This window comes from Pygocentrus nattereri, chromosome 11, assembly GCF_015220715.1.
Source record: "Pygocentrus nattereri isolate fPygNat1 chromosome 11, fPygNat1.pri, whole genome shotgun sequence".
NCBI classification, from domain to species: Eukaryota; Metazoa; Chordata; class Actinopteri; order Characiformes; family Serrasalmidae; genus Pygocentrus; species Pygocentrus nattereri.
Window position 1 is genome coordinate 39,851,110 of NC_051221.1, and position 23,514 is coordinate 39,874,623.

Sequence of the window (23,514 nt, forward strand, 5' to 3'; positions counted from 1 at the left end):
ACACACCACCCCCCCCCCCCCCCCCCCCCCATCACCCTCTGTCATGTTTCATCAACCCTCACTCCACTACCCAGCCCTTAGTGTGGTGGTGTTTGTGGGAAGGGAAGACACTTCCTGCTGACAGCCCGATTCCTCATTAACCAGAAAGAGTGTTAGTGTCTTGGTTGTAATGGACACTTTTGCCTCTTCTCGCATAAGTCTTAAACCCCCCCCCCCCCGACCACAAACACACACACACAGTGCCACCACAGCCACGCTTAAAGCATGAGACACATCCCGAATGACACGCACCACTGACCAAAACCTATTTCATTCCAACACTCCCCAGGCAGGGCAACCTGAAGGTTGAGAGAGAGAGACACTTGGGCCATTTCAGTTCATTTCAGTGTGGAGATTGAGAGAGCCAAACTTTAAAACACACTTTGAATGTTTGGGGCATAGTGGCTGTGCGGTTTGATTTTCAATTACTGTGCAACATAGTATTGTGGTGTTTTGGGGTTTTGGTGACAAGTTTGGTGGAAAAAGGTGCAATAACGACCCATCTGCTCTAAACTCCAGTTTACTTTAACTTTACATTCGTGCTGTTCTTTTACTGATGCACAGTCTCAGAGTTTTACACTGTTTATTAGTGAGCGGTGAAAAGGAGGGAAAAATTGAACCAACAGACAAAACTGTCTTTACAAGTGACAGACATGCTCTTTATCTTAAGTGACAGACATGCTCTTTATCTTAAGTGACAGACATGTACTGCTGGTGCTGGATAGGCTACATCCTGGTAACTCCTTATATATGGCCAGGACCCAGAGGCTGGTTTTAAAGTTTTACCACACACTTCTATAACTTGTATAACTCAGCCAGTTTGCATTGTAGGTCATGTAGTTACTAAATATTAAGCCTCGGTATGCAGTAAGCCAGGGATTTTAGAGGGTTAACCATCCAAGATGCCAGTACTGAAATCACTATTCAGGTACCCATTGCATCTCATCATGCAAAATAAAATAAAAAAAAAAAGAGGCTAACAGCTCAGTAAAAACACTGTTTTTTTACCACATACCTGCAGCCTGGTTTGTGTTGCTGCTGTTTAAAACACACTTTGGCCGACACATCCAGAGCAGCACAAATTCTTTTGACTTTTGTCCAGAAGTTGCTTTGTTCTGTCAGCTCGCCTGTCTCCGTTGCCGCCGAAAAACAATGACTGATTAAGTGATATTATAAAGCCTGAGAAAAATCACGCAGAGAATAGAACCTTCAACATCTACTAAACACCTTTAGACCATCTTATGATAGTGTCTTTGGGAAAGCTATGCATTTCTTTAGCATTGGTTGCATCGCATGCATGTTTGTGTGGTTCATGCAGGCCACAGGCTTGATGGATGGCCTATGCGCTGGCTGCACTTTTCCACACAGTCTGCAGCTGGAGCCTCCAGACATGCTTCTGTCTCTCTCTCTCTCTCTCTCGCTCTCTCGTGCTCTCTCTCTCTCGCTCTCTCTCTCTCTCTCTCTCTCTCTCTCTCTCTCGCTCTCTCTCCGTGTGTTCTGCAGCACTGCAGAATCAGCTCGCTAGCTAAGCAATTAAGACCTAAATACACCCCCACACCCTCTAACACGCGCACTGAAACACACTATTGAAAGAACTCACACGTTGCAGTTTTCAACATCTGGCATCTTTGTGGATTTGTGTTAATTTCTTGGCTGTGATCTCAACTGTTCCTAATAAGCTGGGAAATATGGGTTCAGTGTAATATGCTGCATCCCACCCCTCCCTTACATCCTGAAGCCATCTATCACAGTGGCATCCTCTGAGAGGTTTGCACCTTGAGCTGAGCAGATTATCCATGCCTCTTTTTTTCCCTTTCCCCCTTCCTCTCCTGTTTCCTTTGCACACCTTCTCTCTCACTTTTCCCTGCGTGACTCATCCATGGTTCAGTCGATGATTCTAAATGGCCACTCTGGCAGAAACGGTCAATATGGTCGCTTTGTGCAGGCCTGCTCGTGCTGTTGCTCATCGGGAGGGAGGGAGGCAGGGGGAGAGAGAGAGAGAGACAGAGAGAGAGAGAGATCCAGTGATATCGGTCCAAGAACAGCCTGTAAGCACTCGCGCTTTCACTTCCCGACCAAATCCACCCTCAAATAAAACCCCTCTGCCACTCACGTGACTAAAGACCCTGATTTGATTTCCTTCGAAGACCCCTTTCAGTGATGGGCTACATGTAGAACGGGATTAGAAAATGAGTTTGAGTGGGCTGGTAGGACGCGGGGATGTATTAAGGTATGTCATAGACACACATTGGTAAAGCCCACCTGCTATATAGCTGGTTGTTTTCATTTGCTGCATTGCTTTGTGGGTGGGTGATTCATGTTGTCATCTTTATTGTTGTTTACCCCTTTTTGAAGCCACTAATCCTCAGTCAGCTCTGCCATGTGACACTAATCTCAGTTCTTAGCCTAAGCACTATGCTTCTGCTTGTTTTCCAGGTGACCGAGTATCTAAATAGCCAGGAGTCTGCAAAGAGTGCTAGGGTAAGTCCATCCACCAATCCTTTTCCATCTTGCCTCACCTTCCATTGGTCCTCCTCTGCCCTCAACTACCTCTCCACACTCAGTGAACTTTCTCTATTTCTTATCTGTACTCTTACTTTTTTTTGCCCTCCCCCTTTCTCTGTTCTGCTCATCCACCTTTTCTTTCTTACAGCTTCCCCAGATCTTTCTACTCATCCTGTCTGTCTGTCTGTCTCATTCTCTTTCTGTCTCTCTCCCTCCCCATCTCCCTTTCCTTAGTTTTCTTTCCATACCTCTCTATTTTTTTCTCTTCCTTGCTTGAGCCATTTGTCTGTGCCCTGCAAAAATTAACTTCACAAGTGAAATGATCTAGCAGATATGTAACATTTCTGATTTTGAGATTGTTTGTAAGCTTATGATAAGATTATCATTACTTATTTCTTGATGTTTTTTACTTGTTGAAATAAGTTTTAGTAAGTTACATCCTTTCACTATATTGGCAGGTAATTGCTTGTTTGATTCAAGCATATTTCTCAAAATAAGCAAAATTATCTGCCAGTGTGGTGAATTTGACTTAGTTCTAGACATTTATACTTATTTAATTAAGTTAAATAATCTTATAACAAGCTTATGGTCACAAAATGAGAAACATGTATATCAGATGATAATTTCAGTTACCAATATACATTGTTTTTCACAATTCTTCCCTTTTTTCTCTTTTCCCATTCTCTTCGTTTTCTATTTCTGTATCTTCCCCATTCTGCCCCCAATCTTTCTCTCTTCTCTATTCTTTTTCTCTCTTCCCTATTCTTTCTCTCTCCCCATTCTTTCTGTCCTTATTCTCTCTTTATCTTCCCCATTCTTTCTCCCCTGTTCTCTCCCTCTCTCTTATTTCCCAATTTTCTCTCCGTATTCTTTCTTTGCCTATTCTCTTACTCTTCCCCCATTTTTCTCTCTCTCTCTCTCTCTCTTTCTCTCTCTCTTTCTCTTTCTCTTTCTCTTTCTCTCTCTCTCTCTCTCTCTCTCTCTCTCTCTCTCTCTCTCTCTCTCTCTCTCTCTCTCTCTCTCTCTTTCTCTTTCTCTTTCTCTCTATTCCCCATTCTCTCTTTTTCTTTCCCTGTCGTCTCCACTCTGTTGTGGAGCCATCACGTCTCACTGACGTTACAGCACTGTCCTGCATGGGCTGTGTGCCCGTTTTCTCTGGAGGCACCAGAGCTGAAATGATCAGGCCTTCAGAACGAGTGCTGTTACTGACCCATTCTGCCTGTTTTGGTGGGGTGCAGGCCAGCTTTCACTAGCAGCACAATCTTCACTTCCACGCGGCTCCCCATCAGAGGCCAATGGATGTTTAACAAGACACGAGTGGCGAGCTCTGCTGTGGGAGCTGCAAACTGAGCCATGCGAGGAGCTGATGATGATGTCTCTCCTAACAACGGCGCTAATTATCATAGCCGCTAATTAGCTGTGATTCTCTACGACTTAACAGCTGAACACACACACACACTCAATGATGAGAGAAAGAGGGAGCACTCAGTGAAAGAGTGAAGCCTGTACGACTCCTTTCTCATCCGCTCTCCTAAGCCACTCTGAATCTAAGGCCATTCCGCTGCTCGGAAATGGAACGCTGAACAGAAAAAGCGCTTCTATGTTTTATGAGGTGAAGCCTAGTTGAAATCGACGGAATAGAATGAAATGAGGATGTGTCCACACATGGCTGGACCTAAATTGGCTGGTGTAAAAGGCTGCTTTAAACGGCTGTTCTTTCTATTCTTAGTGCAAAATGATGTAGTGACTTTTTTCCCTGCGTTCACAAGATAAAAAAAACAAGTTTCTCTTATCTGAGCATTTTTGCACTTTATGAAAGAGGAAAACAATACTATAATAATATAAGCTATAAATAGCTCATTAGTTGACCTTTTCAGTCTTATATTTGGACTGCAGTATGTTGTAATGTTTATAATATAAGGTTTTGCTGGGGGATATAATCAGTTGTAGGCCTTTTTCTGTTCAGTGTTCCACAAAAAAAACTTATGTTTGTTTTTCCGTCTCTCGTTTCAGCTCAATATTTGGCGCTATGGAGACTTCCGTGCCGACGACGCAGATGAGTTTGGGTACCGTCGCTAAGTCCTGCCATTCCAAAGACCTTGTGGAACATAAGATGCATCTGCAGAGAGAAAGAGGGAAAAAACATCATAACAAAGCGTTAATATGCTCTCTTTTTTTTTTTTTTTTTTTTTTTTGCAATATTGCAGCATTCATCTCTCTCGGTCTTCTTTCACACTCTGTGCATTTCCCCTCTTCTGCCCAAGGATCTTTTTGGGGTTATTTTTTATTTTTTTTTCCCCCTTTTTCTTTTTAAAGAGAGCAGGGCTACAGGTGACTTCACTTGTAGATACTTAAAAATAGGACCAACTTACCATGACATTGTTAGCCAATTATCATTTCTGTGTTTATTTTTAGCCAGTCACCATACTGTTTAATGCTTCTCCACAGCCAAACCCAATGTAGTTCTGCTCCAGTATGAGCTCTACTTCAGAGGGCGGGACTTTCAGAAGGGCGGGGTTTGCACAGAGAGATCATGAGTTCAACAGCTTCCTGAGAAAACGCTTCCTTAATCATGAGACAAAGTTCTATATTTAAATGTATATGGATATTATTTTGATGCTAGATAAGTGCACTCAAAGTGAAACTAATGAGTGTATTTTTTAATGTATGAGTGTTTGATCTTTCTGGACTTTTGTGTAAGGAGTGTTTTTTTCTCTTTTTGTGGCACAAAGAAAAGCTGCCAACGCCTTGACAAGCATTCATTCTACTCCTCTGGGATGTTTACATATAACGGTTGTTTCTTCATCTTCTCCTCTCTGTCTCTCCTGCCATAGCAGAAAACAACAGTGTTTGAATTCATTTTCAAGGTAGACCCTGTCAGTGTATTTAAATCTGCTAAATAAAAATGAGCAAAGTCTTCTTTTCTGTGTCTCACTGAGAATGAATGGATAGCTAATTCTCCATTAATGTCGCCTCTGCCTGATCATTTGATTGTCTAATAGCAAATATCAAACGTATCCGCTTTATATTATAATTTACTAATAGGACAGAGAATGGCATGTATAGTGTGCCCTGGGTGATAATCACGGCTTGTCATCCTGCGTGGAACAGGGTTCCAAATTAGAACTGATTAGCTGTTCAGCACGAAAGCGTGCGTCAGCACGTGCTGGTGTGCCTGTTAAGAGAGTTGATGGGTTTTTTTTTTCCCACCCCCTAATTCCGTCAGACATGGTGCAACTAGATCAAACAGAGCAAAGAAAGCAGTGTGTGCCCGTGTGGGCATGCTTGTGTCTGTGTGTGAGAAGCCGAAGCTAGAGAATTCAGGGATCTATTTTTCATGAGGCCAGAGCATGTTTCCCCTTTAAGGCGTTTGGAGGCAAAATGAAACACACTCAATAATTCAGACCCCCAAATATGTTTCAAATCACATTTGGGTTGCAGGCTAATGAAAGGAAAGTCCTCGGTGGGGTGCTGGTGAGTGCAGTGTATCTCTCCACCTAGCCACACAACTGCAGTCAGAAGTGCGATACACTTGAGGAGTCGATTACAATTGATGCCTCAGAAAACAGAGTGGCAGCCAGCGTCTCTGGACAATGTTTTGTGTGGTCACTCTCTTTGCTCTGTGTCTCTGAATTCTAGTTGAGGAATCTGCTCTATTTCTTGCTTTGGCTGACGAGAGAGCAGCTTGCAACTCATCCAAAGGCCAGTTTCTAATCTTACTCTGTTCCTCTGGAGTTGAATGTGGTTTTTTGGTAGTGTTCAGCAGGAAAAACTGCTCGACTGGCGGCAGAAAAGTCTGCCCAGTCATGCTTCTAGGTATTTGCAACTAATTTTTATGGTTGGTTCTGTAGAATGAAAGCATTTTGAAATTGAAATGTGGTCCACCTACACCAACTGCTTCACTAGTATAGCCCCAATTTTTCTTCTCTGTTCCTGCTTTACCCTGCTGGAAGTTGAACTTGAAGAATGCGTAATGCTTAATACAATTTGAAGCAAAGCATTTTAACATCAATGGCCAACCCAAGGCCAGAACAATGAAGCCCTCCACCACTTCATGTGCACTCACTGGCCACTTTATTAGGTGCACCTTGCTGGTAAAAGGTTGGACCTCCTTTTGCCTTCAGAACTGCCCTAATTCTTCATGGCAGACTTTTAACAAGGTGTTGGAAACATTTCTCAGAGATTTTGATCCATATTGACACGATAGCATCATGCAGTTGCTGCAGATTTATCGGCTGCACATCTACGATGCGAATCTCCTGTTCCACCACATCCCAAAGGTGCTCTATTGGATTTAGATCTGGTGACTGTGGAGGCCATTGGAGTACAGGGAACTCATTGTGATGTTCAAGAAACCAGTTTGAGATGATATGAGCTTTGTGACATGGTGCATTATCCTGCTGGAAGTAGCCATCAGAAGATGGGTACACTGTGGTCATAAACTGATGGATGTGGTCAGCAACGACACTGGGCATGCGGCATTTAAACGATGCTCAGTTGGTACTAAGGAGCCCAAAGTGTGCCAAGAAAATATCCCCCACACCATTAAACCACCAGCAGCCTGAACCGCTGATACAATGCAGGATGGATCCATGCTTTCATGTTGTTTACGCCAAATTCTGACCTTCTGAATGTCGCAGCTGAAATCGAGACTCGTCACACCAGGCAACATTTTTCCAATCTTCTATTGTCCAATTTCTATGAGCCCGTGTGAATTGTCTGTTTCCTGTTCTTAACTGACAGGAGTGGCACCCGGTGTGGTCTTCTGCTGCTGTAGCCCATCTTCTTCAAGGTTTAGCATGTTGTGCGTTCAGAGATGGTGTTCTGCATTATTTGGTTGTAGCAAGGGACTATTTGATTTCCTGTTGTCTTTCTATCATCTGGAACCAGTCTGCCCAGTCTCCTCTGACCTCTCACATCAACACGGCATTTTCGTCCACACAACTGACCACTCACTGGACATTTCCTCTTTTTCAGACCGTTCTCTGTAAACCCTAGAGATGGTTGTGTGTGAAAATCCCAGCAGATCAGCAGTTTCTGAAATACTCAGACCAGCCCGTCTGGCACCAACAACCACGCCACGTTCAAAGTCCCTTAAATCCCCTTTTGTACCTAATAAAGTGGCTGGTGAGTGTAGATTGGTGGTGTCCAGTGCCAGTCCTGAAGGGCTTTAGTCCAGCACAGTTGGGTGACTTTTCCCCTGATGAAAAACTCCTAATTCAAGTTTGTCTATTACGGCAGTTCTGTTGAAGAAAAAAAGAAATCATTTAATATCAGCTGCCTTTCATCTGACCACTTTTAACCAGATGTCTGAACAGCTTTTGGGGAATAAAATGGCACAATTGAGAACAAGGTGACTGTCCTCCCTCAGAGTATGTTAATTATGCTCTGCTCAGTTCTCTTAAGTTCTGTTCCAAGAATCTTATTAGAGGTGATCAAAGAGAGCTATCAGGAAATATGTCATAGCACTGCTCTCTAAATAGAAAAGATGTCAGCGGCCAGATTTTTAACAGTGACTTAAAAGTAGCCAGTCTTCTGCGAAAGTTCTAGAAGTTTTAGTTGTAGCCCCTTCCTGCAGCCCCCCTGTGGAAATTTACTCTGCTATTAACATTTAGTCAAAGCTGCGAGTTAGCAATTAGGTGTAGAACAAAGCAGTTCATCCCTCTCCACAAAGACGGCCATACTGAGATAAAACAGAGCAACTGCTGATTTCTCAACCTGAAAAAACTGCAAATGCCTCAATAAAAACATTCATGCACAATGAAACTGACTTGCTTGCTCGCCTGCAACGATTGCGTCTAGTTTTCTGAATTATTCAAGTTTTCATTGACATATTCCATCAGCGTTACTGAAGGAGAAAATAAAGAGGTGTGTTCTGAACGTTGTCTCTTCGGCGAGGTCTTCACATTTAAAATCTAGCATTATGAGATCGATTTTAAACACTATGGAAATTTTCAACCACAACACGTCTGATAACCACTTATGTTGCGTCAATACATTTCCTTTGGTCTTGTTTACATGGTCACATTTACATGGTCACAGGTGCTGTACGCAGTAATGAGTGATCAAATGTGTATTAACCTTGTTTTAAAAACAGCAGTGCTCGAGTTATTTTCCCACACTCGGCTCTCTGTCCTTTCACTTTAATCACTAGAAGCTGGTTTGCCCATTTTCTTTCTTTTGTGCTCAGAATCATAAACACACAAACTGCACATTCTCAACCATCTCTTTCCCGTAAAATGTGCTCAGTATTTATAGCACTGTCTGGTTTGGAGGGAAATGGGAGAGGGAGCCACTCGTATCAGTGTAGTCTAACACTGACCAGAGGCAGTGCATTGAGATAATCAGAGCATTATCATCATTTAGTCTGGGTTTTTTTGCCAAAGAGGCAAATGTGTGAGCCGTAAAAGGGTTCGTGCAATCATCATTTTGCCCTTGTCACCAACACCATTTTTTCACTCGGGACAGAAAAAGGAGGGGAAATGGAATGAGTTAGGCCAGAGCTCATTACACCTGTCATGAAAAAACACAGCGGTAACGATTCAGCCTCCGTCATTCACGTCAGTCACTGACAGTGGGGAGGAACGGTTGCATAATATCAGTCCATCAGGACCGCTCCACTTCCACCCCCTCCTGATAGAATCTCATTCAGTAAAAGGGCAGAAAAGCTGGACTGCTAGTAATGAAGCATCTCAGAAGCCTGCTACTGTGAGTAGCAGCTCCGTTGTTCTGCTCTGCTGTCTGGTTTTATGACTGGAAGCAATGTAAGGGTATTAGTAGACCTTAGACCTGCATCACATTTCCTACTGTCAGATTCTGTAAGAATACAAATATACACCTATTTCAGAATATCAGCGTAATTACTGACAAGTTTCAGAGTCAAAGGAATCCATGATGTAAAGGTAAATCAGATCAATCAAAGGCAGTGCCAGGTGGCTTGTGCCTTAACAGGCAATCTGCATTGGCCACTAACGTTTTTATGATGTTCCTGATGTTCACTACGAACTACTGCCTCTTCCAACTTGAAGGCCCGGTGACCACTTCAGGGTGCTTCACGGCCTGCTAGTGATCCTCAGCCCACAGCCTGACAAACCCTGCGATATGTGACGCGCCCGGCACCCTTTCCTCAGCCCTCCTATCACTGCGTAGGAATCATTGCTAGCCCATTTTTAGTATGTTAATATCTTGGCCCTGTGACCGGAATGTTGCCGGTTCGATCCCCAGCGCCGACAGTCCATGTCTGAGGTGTCCTTGTGCAAGACACCTAACCCCCAACTGCTCCCCGGGTGCCGTGGATAGGGCTGCCCACTGCTCCAGGCAACTGTGCTCACTGCCCCTAGTGTGTCTATTCACTAGTGTGTATGTGGTGTTTCACTTCACGGATGGGTTAAATGCGGAGGTGGAATCCCGGCTGTGGGATTAAAAAATTATCACTTGCTTATTATTATTCATACAATATTTCTCACAAAAGGGCCATGTTTTATTCCCATTTATGTTCCCCAAAACCAAAGACTAATATTGTTGTTTAGAAATTCTTTCATTAGATATTACTCTCCTAATATACCGGTTTGTACATTTATATTTAAGGATATGAATAAAAGACCGTTCTCTGGGACATCCACATCACTATTTGCTGAGCTCTTTAAGAAGCTGTAACATTTGTTGTGGTATAGCCCCAAAAGCTATAGCATATTCATATGCTTATGAGCCAGTGTCCACGCTGGTAGAGCCTGTTTGACATTTGGACATTTTAACAGGTCATTTTTCAGTCTAGTCACATCTCAGCTACACCCGTCAAATTAAACAAGTACTTCCAGAGGAAGTTGAACAGCGTTCTGTCTAACTCTTGACAGATGTTATGGGGCATATCTAAAGATAAAGATATGTAAACAGATCTGGAGATGACCTCAACATTGCATAATAAAATCCTTCCATTTTTTTTTTCTTTTTTTCAAGGACAGGTTTCACATTATCCATACTACGCTCATTCTCATCTTTCCCTATAACAAATCCTAAATATGTGACTATTTTCCAGTTGTGATGGGGAAATCAATTTCTACAGATAAAAAAAAAGTTATAATATTTGAAGAAATAATGAAACTCTCAAATAAAATAGATTTAACTATATTTAACGAAACTCATATTTTATTCACAATAGAACATAGAAAACATATCAGATGTTGAACAATTTTCCATTTATGTCATAATAAAAGTAGTGGTGGTTTAGAGGTTTTAATTAATGGAACCTTAATTAATACGTTTAAAGTTAACTGGCTTATTGGGCTAATTCAAGAAAAAAAATCGATGTTGTGTCCAAAGTCACAAAGAATAGATGCAGTATAGTGTACAATATGTAGTAATTACCTCTTTAACCTTGCGTAAATACTTCATTAGAAAGTGGTGTTTTATTTCATTTCCAGTGATTACGATTTGTCGTAGCTGAATCCTGTAGATTGATCCTAATAGAGATAGCCCTGTGGTCTATTAAGCCCTGTGGTCTGTTAAGCCCTGTGGTCTGTTAAATTAAGCCCTGTGGTCTGTTAAGTTAAGCCCTGTGGTCTGTTAAGTTAAGCTCTGTGGTCTGTTAAGTTAAGCCCTGTGGTCTATTAAGCCCTGTGGTCTGTTAAGCCCTGTGGTCTGTTAAATTAAGCCCTGTGGTCTGTTAAGTTAAGCCCTGTGGTCTGTTAAGTTAAGCTCTGTGGTCTGTTAAGTTAAGCTCTGTGGTCTTTTAAGTTAAGCCCTGTGGTCTATTAAGCCCTGTGGTCTGTTAAGCCCTGTGGTCTGTTAAGCCCTGTGGTCTGTTAAGTTAAGCTCTGTGGTCTGTTAAGTTAAGCCCTGTGGTCTGTTAAGTTAAGCCCTGTGGTCTGTTAAGTTAAGCCCTGTGGTCTGTTTAATTAAGCCCTGTGGTCTGTTAAGCCCTGTGGTCTGTTAAGTTAAGCCCTGTGGTCTGTTAAGTTAAGCTCTGTGGTCTGTTAAGCCCTGTGGTCTGTTAAATTAAGCCCTGTGGTCTGTTAAGTTAAGCTCTGTGGTCTGTTAAGTTAAGCTCTGTGGTCTGTTAAGTTAAGCCCTGTGGTCTGTTAAGTTAAGCTCTGTGGTCTGTTAAGCCCTGTGGTCTGTTAAGTTAAGGCCTGTGGTCTGTTAAGTTAAGCTCTGTGGTCTGTTAAGTTAAGCCCTGTGGTCTGTTAAGTTAAGCTCTGTGGTCTGTTAAGTTAAGCCCTGTGGTCTGTTAAGTTAAGCCCTGTGGTCTGTTAAATTAAGCCCTGTGGTCTGTTAAGTTAAGCCCTGTGGTCTGTTAAATTAAGCCCTGTGGTCTGTTAAGTTAAGCCCTGTGGTCTGTTAAATTAAGCCCTGTGGTCTGTTAAGCCCTGTGGTCTGTTAAGTTAAGCCCTGTGGTCTGTTAAGTTAAGCTCTGTGGTCTGTTAAGCCCTGTGGTCTGTTAAGTTAAGCCCTGTGGTCTGTTAAGGTAAGCTCTGTGGTCTGTTAAGCCCTGTGGTCTGTTAAATTAAGCCCTGTGGTCTGTTAAGTTAAGCTCTGTGGTCTGTTAAGTTAAGCTCTGTGGTCTGTTAAGTTAAGCCCTGTGGTCTGTTAAGTTAAGCTCTGTGGTCTGTTAAGCCCTGTGGTCTGTTAAGTTAAGCCCTGTGGTCTGTTAAGTTAAGCTCTGTGGTCTGTTAAGTTAAGCCCTGTGGTCTGTTAAGTTAAGCTCTGTGGTCTGTTAAGTTAAGCCCTGTGGTCTGTTAAGTTAAGCCCTGTGGTCTGTTAAATTAAGCCCTGTGGTCTGTTAAGCCCTGTGGTCTGTTAAGTTAAGCTCTGTGGTCTGTTAAGTTAAGCTCTGTGGTCTGTTAAGTTAAGATCTGTGGTCTGTTAAGTTAAGCCCTTTGGTCTGTTAAGTTAAGCCCTGTGGTCTGTTAAGTTAAGCTCTGTGGTCTGTTAAGTTAAGCCCTTTGGTCTGTTAAGTTAAGCCCTGTGGTCTGTTAAGTTAAGCTCTGTGGTCTGTTAAGTTAAGCCCTGTGGTCTGTTAAATTAAGCTCTGTGGTCTGTTAAGTTAAGCCCTGTGGTCTGTTAAGTTAAGCCCTGTGGTCTGTTAAGTTAAGCTCTGTGGTCTGTTAAGTTAAGCCCTGTGGTCTGTTAAGTTAAGCCCTGTGGTCTGTTAAGTTAAGCCCTGTGGTCTGTTAAGTTAAGCCCTGTGGTCTGTTAAGCCCTGTGGTCTGTTAAGTTAAGCTCTGTGGTCTGTTAAGGTAAGCTCTGTGGTCTGTTAAGCCCTGTGGTCTGTTAAGTTAAGCCCTGTGGTCTGTTAAGTTAAGCCCTGTGGTCTGTTAAGCCCTGTGGTCTGTTAAGTTAAGCTCTGTGGTCTGTTAAGTTAAGCTCTGTGGTCTGTTAAATTCTACACATCTGTCTATTATCTCTTCTGAAACCAGAAATCAATATGAGATAGTTCAGATTTATTCTTACTACTCCAAGTAATCATTTTCTGTGTTGGGCACATATGTCTCCATATATCTAACAACCCCATTCTTGCACTTGTTTTTTTTTTAGTTCACATGCTTCTTTATCCTTAGGTGGCCATCTGTCAATTACTGTGTTAACATCCCCACCCTCTATAAAACCTTCACACAAGGAACTTTTGAAATTGTGTGGTTTCTAAATGCATGGCTTCCTCTGTTGCTTGAGTGTACGGCTTGGCGGAGTTACTCTTTTATCCACGTTATGCATAAAGTTAACCTTTAAATAGACAAAGTAAGCAAACCCACCCCAAGACCAGCAGAGGTGTGGCCTCGGCGTTGCACTGAGTACAGCAGCATTTGGTCGAATTTATTTCATTTGGCTGTTTTCAACAGACACATCCACGCAGACACCGCACTGACCGATTCGGCCTGGTCCGAGTGAATTACTAACATGCTGGAAAATAATTCACTGCCATAAGAAAACTGATGTTTTCCGTGCATGGACTTGGATTATTTTCTTAGGTTAATATTGTGGAGATGTTCATACATAATACATGAAATCTTTATTTTATTTTATTTTTTTTTACATAGTGGAAATGACTTTTGAAGTCATGAGCTTGAAATTGGCTTCTTACTCGACTTTTCCAGAAGTCACTGCAGGTGCAGCACCTTTTAAGGCGGAACAGAATATCTGAATAAGCCGAGCCAACTTCAGCTTCATTTTTCTGTCTACGTCACCATCGTTTTAGCTTTTGTAGTGCTCCAGGTCAGAACAGTCACAGCAAAAACTAAATAGCACATTTTTAAGTAGGAATCCACCTCTTCACCTTCCCACTGCCTCAACTCTCTCTCTGGGAAAGCTAGTTAGCCAGCTAACTACAGTCAGATTTATAATGTCAGGCACTCAACCGAAACAATTAGCTTGCCATAAAAATTGGTTTGAAGGCCAAAAGAAACTTAATCATGGGCAATTTAGATGAAGTGATTTCTAATAAAGTCTCGGTTCTCATAGTTAGTTGGCATTATCATTAACCATAGCTATTAATATTCTATCTCTGGTGGCCAACTATAGAGAGCTCTCAACATAATGATATAACTGGCCAGTCTACCACAAATGACTGTTCGCTCTTACGTGTGATCCAAGATCTGGCCTGGACTGTGCAAAGGGTTCTACAGCCCCAGGCTGCACACATTTCAGGCATTTTTCCATTCCAGTCTTCTGACAGTTACAATAAGTTATCCAGACCAATGTGGCAGCGACATTGATGCACTACTAGTGAACTTGTAGAGGGGACAGTTACCACTCTATAATAGCTTCCGGGTCTCTCAAACGCTAGGGGGCGCTCCCGAACAGTTAGAATTTATAAATGCTTTAATAATTTTATTATAAAAGGATACATTTCCTGAGCACAGCACAGCATAACACATTTTAAATGCTTTTGAACTTGAATTATAGGAGTTTAAAACAGTATCTCTTGTATGTCCGTGATGTCAGTCAACGTGAACAGCCAATAAGCTGTTTCACTCCTCAACCAATCAGCACTCGGTAACATTAATGCTACCGCTCTACTGCCCAAAACCCATTTTCATTTACATACAAGTACGGTTTCTTTGCTTTTTTCATGGAATACATCCTTCTACTTTTTAAAATTAAAGGAAAGTTCTGAGCAAGTGGTTAGAAACTATTTAAACTTTTTTTTTTAGCTCCATTCACTCTCAATCAGTGACAACTCACCTTCAGGTGCACTCTAGTATTTTACAGTCATGTTTTTGATATAACAGTGGAAATAAGAAGAAGCCAGGCTCATAAACCAGCTCTGTGTTTGTAGTGTTTAGAAGAAATGGTGAATCCAGAGGTATTAAGAATATCTAGGCAGTTATGTCATTGGTTGCTTCCTGGCCACATTGGATTTTGGGGTGAAGTACATCACGTCATCAGGTAGCTCTGGCATACTGGAGAAAATTTGTTGGATAAGCATTGGTCACATACCACATACAACTTGCTACTTTTGGGCAGAATGTATATGCATGCAGTATATAGGCTATTTTGAACACAGCCTTTGTGCTTCAGTAGTGACATATAAATGTAGGACAGCATTTTGAAATGAACTTAACAAAAAAACTTAACTAATTATAAATCTAAATCTTTCAACTTCACTTTAAAAGAAATAAATGGCTCTTTAAAAATATAATTATTGTTTTTACAAGCTGAAATGTAAGGGTAAGGGATTGGGACAGACACTTCCCAATACATATAATATATATATATATATATATACATATATTTGTTGGGAACATCTGGCAGAGGAACCTACTAGAAAGATCTTCAACTCCCACATCTGACAAAGCTTTGACTGCATACCGAGGGAGGCTGGTGACATCGAGTCCATGCGGGCCCTGTTCTGTGCCTCCATTGTCGATGCAGCGGATTGGATCTGTGGCCACAAGGTTGCAGGTGCCTATCGTAGCGGCAATGCCCGAACCCTTTGGTGGACACCTCGGGTAAAGGAAGCTGTCAAGCTGAAGAAAGAGTCGTATCGAGCCTGGTTGGCTTGTGGGACTCTGGAGGCAAAAGATGGGTACCGAAGGGCCAAGTGGGTTGTGACTTTGGCGGTTGCTGAGGCAAAAACTCAGGTGTGGGAGGAGTTTGGTGAGGCCATGGAGAAAGACTATCGACAGGCACCGAGAAGGTTCTGGCAAACCGTCAGGCGCCTCAGGAGAGGAAAGCAGTTCCCGACCAACACTGTATACAATGGGGCTGGCGGGCTGCTGAATTCAACGGGATGAATACTTCAAGGATCTTCTCAATCCCATCAAGGATCGTTCCCTAGAGGAGGCAGAGCTTGGAGATCCGAGTGAGGGTCCGTCCATCACTCGGGCTGAGGTAGCCAAGGTGGTTGGAAAACTCCTTGGTGGCAGAGCACCGGGGGTGGATGAGATCCGGCCGGGACCTCTAGCTTTCTCTGGACCAGTTTGCAGCCGAGTGTGAAGCGGCTGGTATGAAAATCAGCACCTCTAAACCTGAAACCATGGTCCTCAATCAGAAAAGGATGCTCTGTCCAGGTCGGGAGTGAATTCTTTCCCCAAGTGGAGGAGTTTAAATATCTTGGGATTTTGTTCACGAGTGAAGGAAAAATGGAGTGAGAGGTTGACAGGTGGATTTGTGTGGCATCTGCAGTAATGCGGACCCTATACCAGTCCATCATGGTGAAGAGAGAGCTGAGCCGGAAGCCGAAGCTGTCAATTTACTGGTCAATCTACGTTCCATCTCTCACCTCTGGTCACGAGCTTTGGGTAGTGCCCGAAAGAATGAGATCACGGAAACAAGCGGCCAAAATGAGCTTTCTCCACAGGGTCACCGGGCTACTCCCTTAGAGATAGGGTGAGAAGATCAACGAATCGGGAGAGGCTCGGAGTAGAGCCGCTACTCCTTCACGTTGAGAGAAGCCAGTTGAGGTGGTTCGGGCATCTGGTAAGGATGGCCTCTGGACGCCTCCCTAGGGAGGTGTTCCAGACATATCCAACAGGGAGGAGACCCCGGGGAAGACCCAGGACACATTGGAGGGGTTATATCTCTCGACTGTCTTGGGAACGCCTCGGTATCCCTCAGGAAGAGCTGGAGGAGGTGGCAGGGGAGAGGAAGGCCTCGCCCTCTTTGCTTAGGCTGCTGCCCTCACAACCCGGACCCAGATAATCGGATGACAATGGATGGATATATTTACCTTATAACTATCTCTTTTAATACCCTTCGGTAGCTTAGAACATAATCCTTGGAAATGTCTAAGGTCTGAAAACTTAATTGTATTTCAAATGATGTTTTTACTGTGAGGCACAGTTGGATGAATTTGGTAGAATGGTCCATATATGGCCACCAACTTAGCATTGTATAAACTGCATGTCTAAAAGTCAACACACAATTGCTTTATATTGTGTTCAGTATTCACAGAAAAGTGTATGTGGGTTATGATACTGTGTGGCGTCCTGCTATCTAAAAAATGGACAACAGCATATAGCTTGAATAACCAATATTATAACATCCCCATTGTGTTCTAACACCAAAATAACATTCCTAAACTGGTTCAAACTCAATTTTAAAAGTCAGTTTATTCCCAGTATGTTAAGCTCATTGTATAAATAGAAATTGCATGCTAAACATGCCATGTTTAAGTTTGTTCCCTGTAGAGATTGTATTAACATATTTTCATGTGGAAAATATGTTTGACTGGGGGTATTCAAACTTCATTCCTCAAACTTCAAAATACCTCATTCAGGCCTTTACAGTCAGCATTTAAGACACTGCACTGTACTTGTAGATTAGTACATGAAATGAAAGCATATGAGTTGTGGTGGAGCCAAAGGACTTTGGGAGTTTGGAGATACATAAAGAATACATGAAGAAGTTGGAGAAGTTAATGATTTTTGATTTGTTTTGTTTTGGCAAATTAGATCCTGATTTTCAGGGTTTGCGGCCCTGATCAGAAACTGCAAAAGCAAGTCAGTTTGAGATTATGTAACATCTTAAATGTGAGATGATTTAGGCATACAGTTTGCATGATGCTAAACTGGTAGGCTGTACGTTTCTATTACTTGTTAGCTGCATTAGCCCTGCAGCTCCAGTAGAGAACTTCACCAGACACGTATTGACTGAATGACGCCATTTGAGGTAAGAGTGGGCAGAACCATTGCTTTAATGAGCACAGTAACGCGTAATCCTGTGACCTCCACCACGTTTAACAAGAAGGTGTTGAGATGGATGACGCTTTTCCTCTTCTCCACAGAATGAGCTAAGGGGACACAGCAGAGGCACCCAGCTGTCCTCTCCCCTCCTGCTGACTTCTTAGAAAACCCTGCACACTCAAGTCCCACGTGACTCCAGCAGGCTCTGGCAAGAGTAGCACAGCGTGGAATCCCCCCTTCTATTCGTCTCGCGCTCTCTCTCTCTCTCTCTCTCTCTCTCTCTCTCTCTCTCTCTCTCTCCCTCCCTCTCCCTCTCTCTGTCCCTCGCTCGCTGTCTCTGTTCTTATACACCCCAGGCGCTTCCAGTTCTGTGCCAACATGCTCTCTTTCCTTTTTTTCCTCTGCATTCATCACCCCAGCCCCCACCCCCATCCCCCCAACCCCCTCCCTTCTTTTCAACCTCCCTTGGGCCTACATGTCTTCTGCAATAACCCAATGACCTCCAGATGCCCAGGAGGGTCAGGATTGTGTGCGCGCGTGTCCATGTAAGTGCAAGCTCAGCAAGGAAAGATGATGGAATTTGAGAAAGGTGTTCCGTAGTAAGGCTGGAGGACATGGGAGATTTTTTTTTTTTTCTCGTGGGCTGGAGGTTAGGGGACTGGCCCTGTGACCGAAAGGTTGCCAGTTCGATCCCCAGTGCCGACACATGACTGAAGTGTCCTTGAGCAAGACACCTAACACCCAATTGCTTCCCGGGCGCCCGTGGATAGGGCTGCCCACCGTTCCGGGCAAGTGTGCTCACTGCCCCCCTAGTGTGTGTGTATTCACTAGTGTGTATGTGGTGTTTCACTTCACGGATGGGTTAAATGTGGAGGTGGGATTAAAAAAAAGTATCAATTAACTTCTGTTTTTTTTTTCCTCTTTTAAGGCCATTTATACCTCTTAAATACAGAAAAGCCGTTCAGACAGAAGCAGTGAGCTCCAGCACTGTGGTTGGTATTTTCTAGGAGAACTGTACACACAGCGGCAGGCAGTAGTATTTGCTGTGGAATTAAGTCTGCATTACAGGGGCATCGACGAAGAAGCTTGAGGGAAGCCGATCTGTCAGTAGCCGAGCTAAAAGTGAGTGTGCATACTTGTGTGTAATTGTCAAGTCTCTCTAATTACAGGTTTACAGATGCTCTGGGGGCTGTAAGCTTTGGTAAGATGAAGCACATTCATCTTAGTAATGGTTCCTGACTAAGTTTCAGCTTCACTAGACCTAACAAATGCAACTGAATTGCAAACGTTTACAACAGGGTTTAGCAACTTTGTCAGGCCAGGTTTAGATACTCACGCTGTCATTAATCTCTGTGCGCATGTATGTGAGGGGTCTGGTGGCTTACTTTACAGTGGAGGAACCAGAAATCATGCTAAATAAATCTTCAGGAAACTGAGGAAGGAAAACACAACACGGTCCTCATCACTGCTGTTTTTCTTGCTGTTGTCAGTGTGTCATATTCTTCATATAGTAACCAGCTCACTTACTCCTCTTTACAAGATTCTTCATAAGGGAGCACTGTGAGCGTTAGAGGTCTGCATGAGCAAGAAGCTTTATTTTTGATTTTAATATCAGAAGTGCATTCGAGCTGCTGGGTGGGGGAGCGACAAAATACTGGAGCCAATCATAACCCCAACATTGATCTGAACTATATCTAATATGTTTACACTTGGTATTACCACACCTATAGCTTTCTAATGAAGGCTGCTTTAGTTCAACCAGGACCAAAGGAATTGAACATCATTTTAAAATGTTTTTGTTGACATTATATAGTGAAAAATTAAACGTGTTAAGTGAAAAATTATTTCTAAATATTTTTATATATATATATTTTTTTATAGGGCGGCACGGTGGCGTGGTGGGTAGCGCTGTCGCCTCACAGCGAGGAGGGCCTGGGTTCGATTCCCTGGCTGGGCGACCGGGGTCCTCTCTGTGTGGAGTTTGCATGTTCTCCCCGTGTCTGCGTGGGTTTCCTCCGGGTTCTCCGGTTTCCTCCCACAGTCCAAAGACATGCAGTCAGGCCAATTGGATGTGCTAAATTACCCCTGGGTGTGAGTGACTGTCTGTGTCTGTCTGTCTGCCCTGCGATGGACTGGCGACCCATCCAGGGTGTATCCTGCCTTCCGCCCGAAGACTGCTGGGATAGGCTCCAGCACCCCCCCGCGACCCTGACGGAGAAGCGGCTTAGAAAATGGATGGATGGATGGATATTTTTTTATACTTATTTATTTACAACCTCAAATCCAAAAAAGTTGGGAAGTTGGCAAATCTCTTAGACCCATATTTTATTAACAATAGAACATCGAGCGCATATCAGATGTTGAAAGTGAGACATTTTACCATTTCATGAGAAACATTAACTCATTTAGGGCTTGATGGCAGCAACACATCTCAAAAAAGTTGGGACAGGGGCAACAAAAGGCTAGAAAAGTAAGTGGTACTAATAAAAAACAGCCGGAGGAGCGATTTGCGACTAACTCAGAAGACTGGCTTTAAAAAGACTGGAACACTTCCAGAAATCATTGCCTGTGAATACAGTTCACTGCACAATCGACAAACGCACGTTAAAGCTGTATCATGCAAAGAAGAAGCCACATGTCCACACGATCCAGAATTGCATTGGTTTTATTTATATTTTACACAGTTTCCCATCTTTTTTGTATTTGGGATCGAGTTTGTTTATTTATTTATTTAAGGATAACATTTTAGCTTCTGGAATCTTTGATCATTTAAAGTAAATGTCAGCTGGATCACCACTGGCCAATCTGAAACGATGAGACTATTTTAGCTTTAGGTGACCTTGATTTTTGGAATGAAAGAGTTTGATGTGAAAATTGTCAAAGATTTTAAATGTGCCATGCGCTTCCCAGCACGTGCTGTCGACACGGAGGAACTATTTCACAAATCAGCTCATTCTGAATGACTTGTTATCTGCTGTCATAGATCTGCCTACAGCAGTTTAGCCCCGCCCATTCAAACTGAAGTTATAAGGTGTGTTTCTCTGCAAGCTTTATGAGTGAGGCACTATGCAGGGCGTATATATGCCATGCTCAGGTGTCAACATATTTTTGGCTATGTAATGTATTTTCGTCCATCCTTAGACATAACAGTATATCGCACATATCGAGTCCACATAAGCAACGTCACCAGAGATTATTTAACAACTTCAGAACGTTTCAGGCTGGTGTCAAATGCGTTGCACACTGCTAATCACTGTGTAGGCTTCCTTTACTTTTTAGCTACATTGGTCTCATAGATAAAGCGCAAGCATATTGCTTCTTTAGAAGGCATGTCTTGACTGACCGACTGTTAAGATGTATTTTTTGAGCTATAGTTTGAGGAATTTCAAAGTAAATGGGTATAATTAAGAAATTAATTTAAATGGAGCAAAGCCCTAACTCTGAGTTTCAGCTTTTGTGGTAAAAAAAACCCAAAAAACCAAAAAAAAAAAAAACACACAGGCAGTGTCTATGAGAGAAAGAATGAAGTTCAGCTGGGATTTCTCCTCCCTGTATGGCAGCGTATGCCAGGTTTAATATCCAAGCTATATCCTTTTCTTAGACGTGGGTAGAGTAGCCTACCCAGAGAGTAGTTCAAGTAACTATGTTACTTCAAAAAGATATAAAGCTATAGAGAAATAGTGAGGAAAAAAAAAAAACAAACGAAAAGCAACTTGAGTAGGAGTAAAAAAAAGTTTCAGGTCCAAAAAAAAAAAAAAAAGTGATATACTCTGGAACAACTGCACTGGAACTTCTTAGTACATCCAGCATCTACTAATGTAGGAACTACAGCCTGTTAGCTGCTATTCTGTATTTTTGGTCTAAAATAAAATTATAAAGCTCCAAACTCCGAAAGAGCTGCAAACAACAGCAAACTTTTAAGTAAACTCGAGGGGCATAGCCACAGGTAGACCTGGGGTTTTTGGGCCTGCCCAGTCAAATGGGGGCAGGATGTTTATTAATCTGCATTTTCAAGAACATTTTCAGTGATTTGTCTGAATGCTAGCATTGTATTATTTATGGCCAATCAAAATGTTCATGCTCTTGTTTTCTTGGTCTTTTAATCACTTTCCTCAAGCCTTCAGTTCATTATATGAGTGCCAGGATTTGAAACTGGAGTTGTGGTCAGTAGATGCCTCTGTAGAATCTGTGTCTGTATCCTGCCCCTGGTTTCTGAGTTCAATGTGTTTTCTACTGATTCAAAGCCAAACGTTAAGGAAAACATCAGTGGCCTGGCACTTATAATGTTTTTTTACCACGAAAGCTAAAAGGTGACGTGAGAAAATGTAAACGTATTACTTCAATGCCCAGTCATTACGTTTATTTTGTTCGTCCTTGTGTTTGTCGTTTACCTCTCAGCTGTTTGACTTGAACTCAGTCATATCATCTTCACTTGGGCAACATATGTGCCTGCAGTGAGCTACACATGCTTTATAGTGAACCTCACTGTTGGGTGAGGTTTGTGTGAACCCAGCATTTTTCACAGGCCTACCCAAAAATGTATTTCTGCCTATGCCACTGTAGTTAAAAAGTATAATCAGAAAAGTTCAACTCCATCGAAACAGCCCGAGTCAGTGTGACTAATTCCTCCACCTTATTTCCTCCATCAGTCCTTCATTCTGATCAGATCTTTGCTGCTCTGCTGTGCAGCCCTAATAACACCACTAGAGAAAAGACCAGCTTAATGAAGTCTACAGTTTATCATGCTTTTAATCACCTGCATAAAAGCACAAAACCAAACACGCGCCACATTACAGCCAAATGAGGTCTGTGTTTGTGGCTCTCCGCTCAGCAGCCGAGCATTTCTCTGTAAACAGCAATAAAGCACAGGGCCGTTCTACCTTCTTAAAATGGGTGCCATTAGAGCATCGATGAGTCGTAAAAAGCGACATGTAGCAGACAGATTAGAGGCGAGTTTCCGCTGAGCTTTCCTCGTCCTTCGGAGGAGATCCAGGCTACCAGGCCTGTGTAATCTAGGAGAGAGGAAAACATTCATTCACATGGTGGAAAAGGGAAGCTAATGCTAGTTTGTCCAGGACTAATTCCTCCCGTCCATGACATTAAATGTGCGGCGTGGACTGCCCCTTGCCATTCGTTGCGCATATATTAGCCTTTATTTGATTGATTGAATTATTTCATTATTTTCGTTAATCTCCCCAAAAACTGCCCGTAGGTTGGCTGAATAGAAATGACTCTGTGGAGCATAACTAATTGGGCTAATTAGCATATGCAAATCAGGCCCTGTTATCTTGTGCACCGAATGTTGCTTATAGTAAACACAGACCTAATTACTTTGAACGAATTTAGCTCTTTTAAACGGTGGTAATTGTGCGCTGTTCAAACAGATGGCCTTGATTTTCCAGCAGAGCTTCCTTGCCTCCTTTCCTGTTTTCTGACTTCTTGTCCGTCTTCTCTCTTCCCTCCACTGGTCAATGGAGTCATTTCTTTTCCTGTAAATACTGCTGATGACTGTTTCTTGTGCAGTGTGTGGTCTGTATTTCTCTGTATGGGCATAAAACCACTGAAGCAAGTATGATGTTGCCTGTGCTATTATCTTCCCAAGGTCACCAAGGCTTTTTCTGTCGTGGTGCACGCACTTCCTTGTTACCTACAGGCATTCAGGCCTGTGCTCCGGAGGTTTTATGTCTTTTAATCCATCTGAATTCTTTCTGTCGTATGTGGTGCGCTGCCAAGGTGCCAGATTTCAAAAGAAGTACAGAATGCTATTCACCGAATGCTGGGAAGTCAAGGACGCAGGCAGCCCTCCATGTGGGCGAGAGGCTGCTAGGTTCTCAGAGGTGCGCAAGCTGCT

The 23,514-nt window shown here is 42.8% G+C and overlaps 1 protein-coding gene across 1 annotated transcript in view; it reads left to right on the forward strand.

Annotated features, from left to right (window-relative positions):
• snd1 (staphylococcal nuclease and tudor domain containing 1) overlaps positions 1-5,464 on the forward strand; it is a 163,606-nt gene extending 158,142 nt beyond the window's left edge. Inside the window, exons 23-24 of the mRNA XM_017706457.2 lie at positions 2,476-2,520; positions 4,558-5,464. Of these exons, the coding sequence (XP_017561946.1) occupies positions 2,476-2,520; positions 4,558-4,623 (111 nt within the window). The 3' untranslated portion in view covers positions 4,624-5,464. The remainder of the gene's footprint in view (positions 1-2,475; positions 2,521-4,557) is intronic.
• Positions 5,465-23,514: the final 18,050 nt, after the last annotated feature.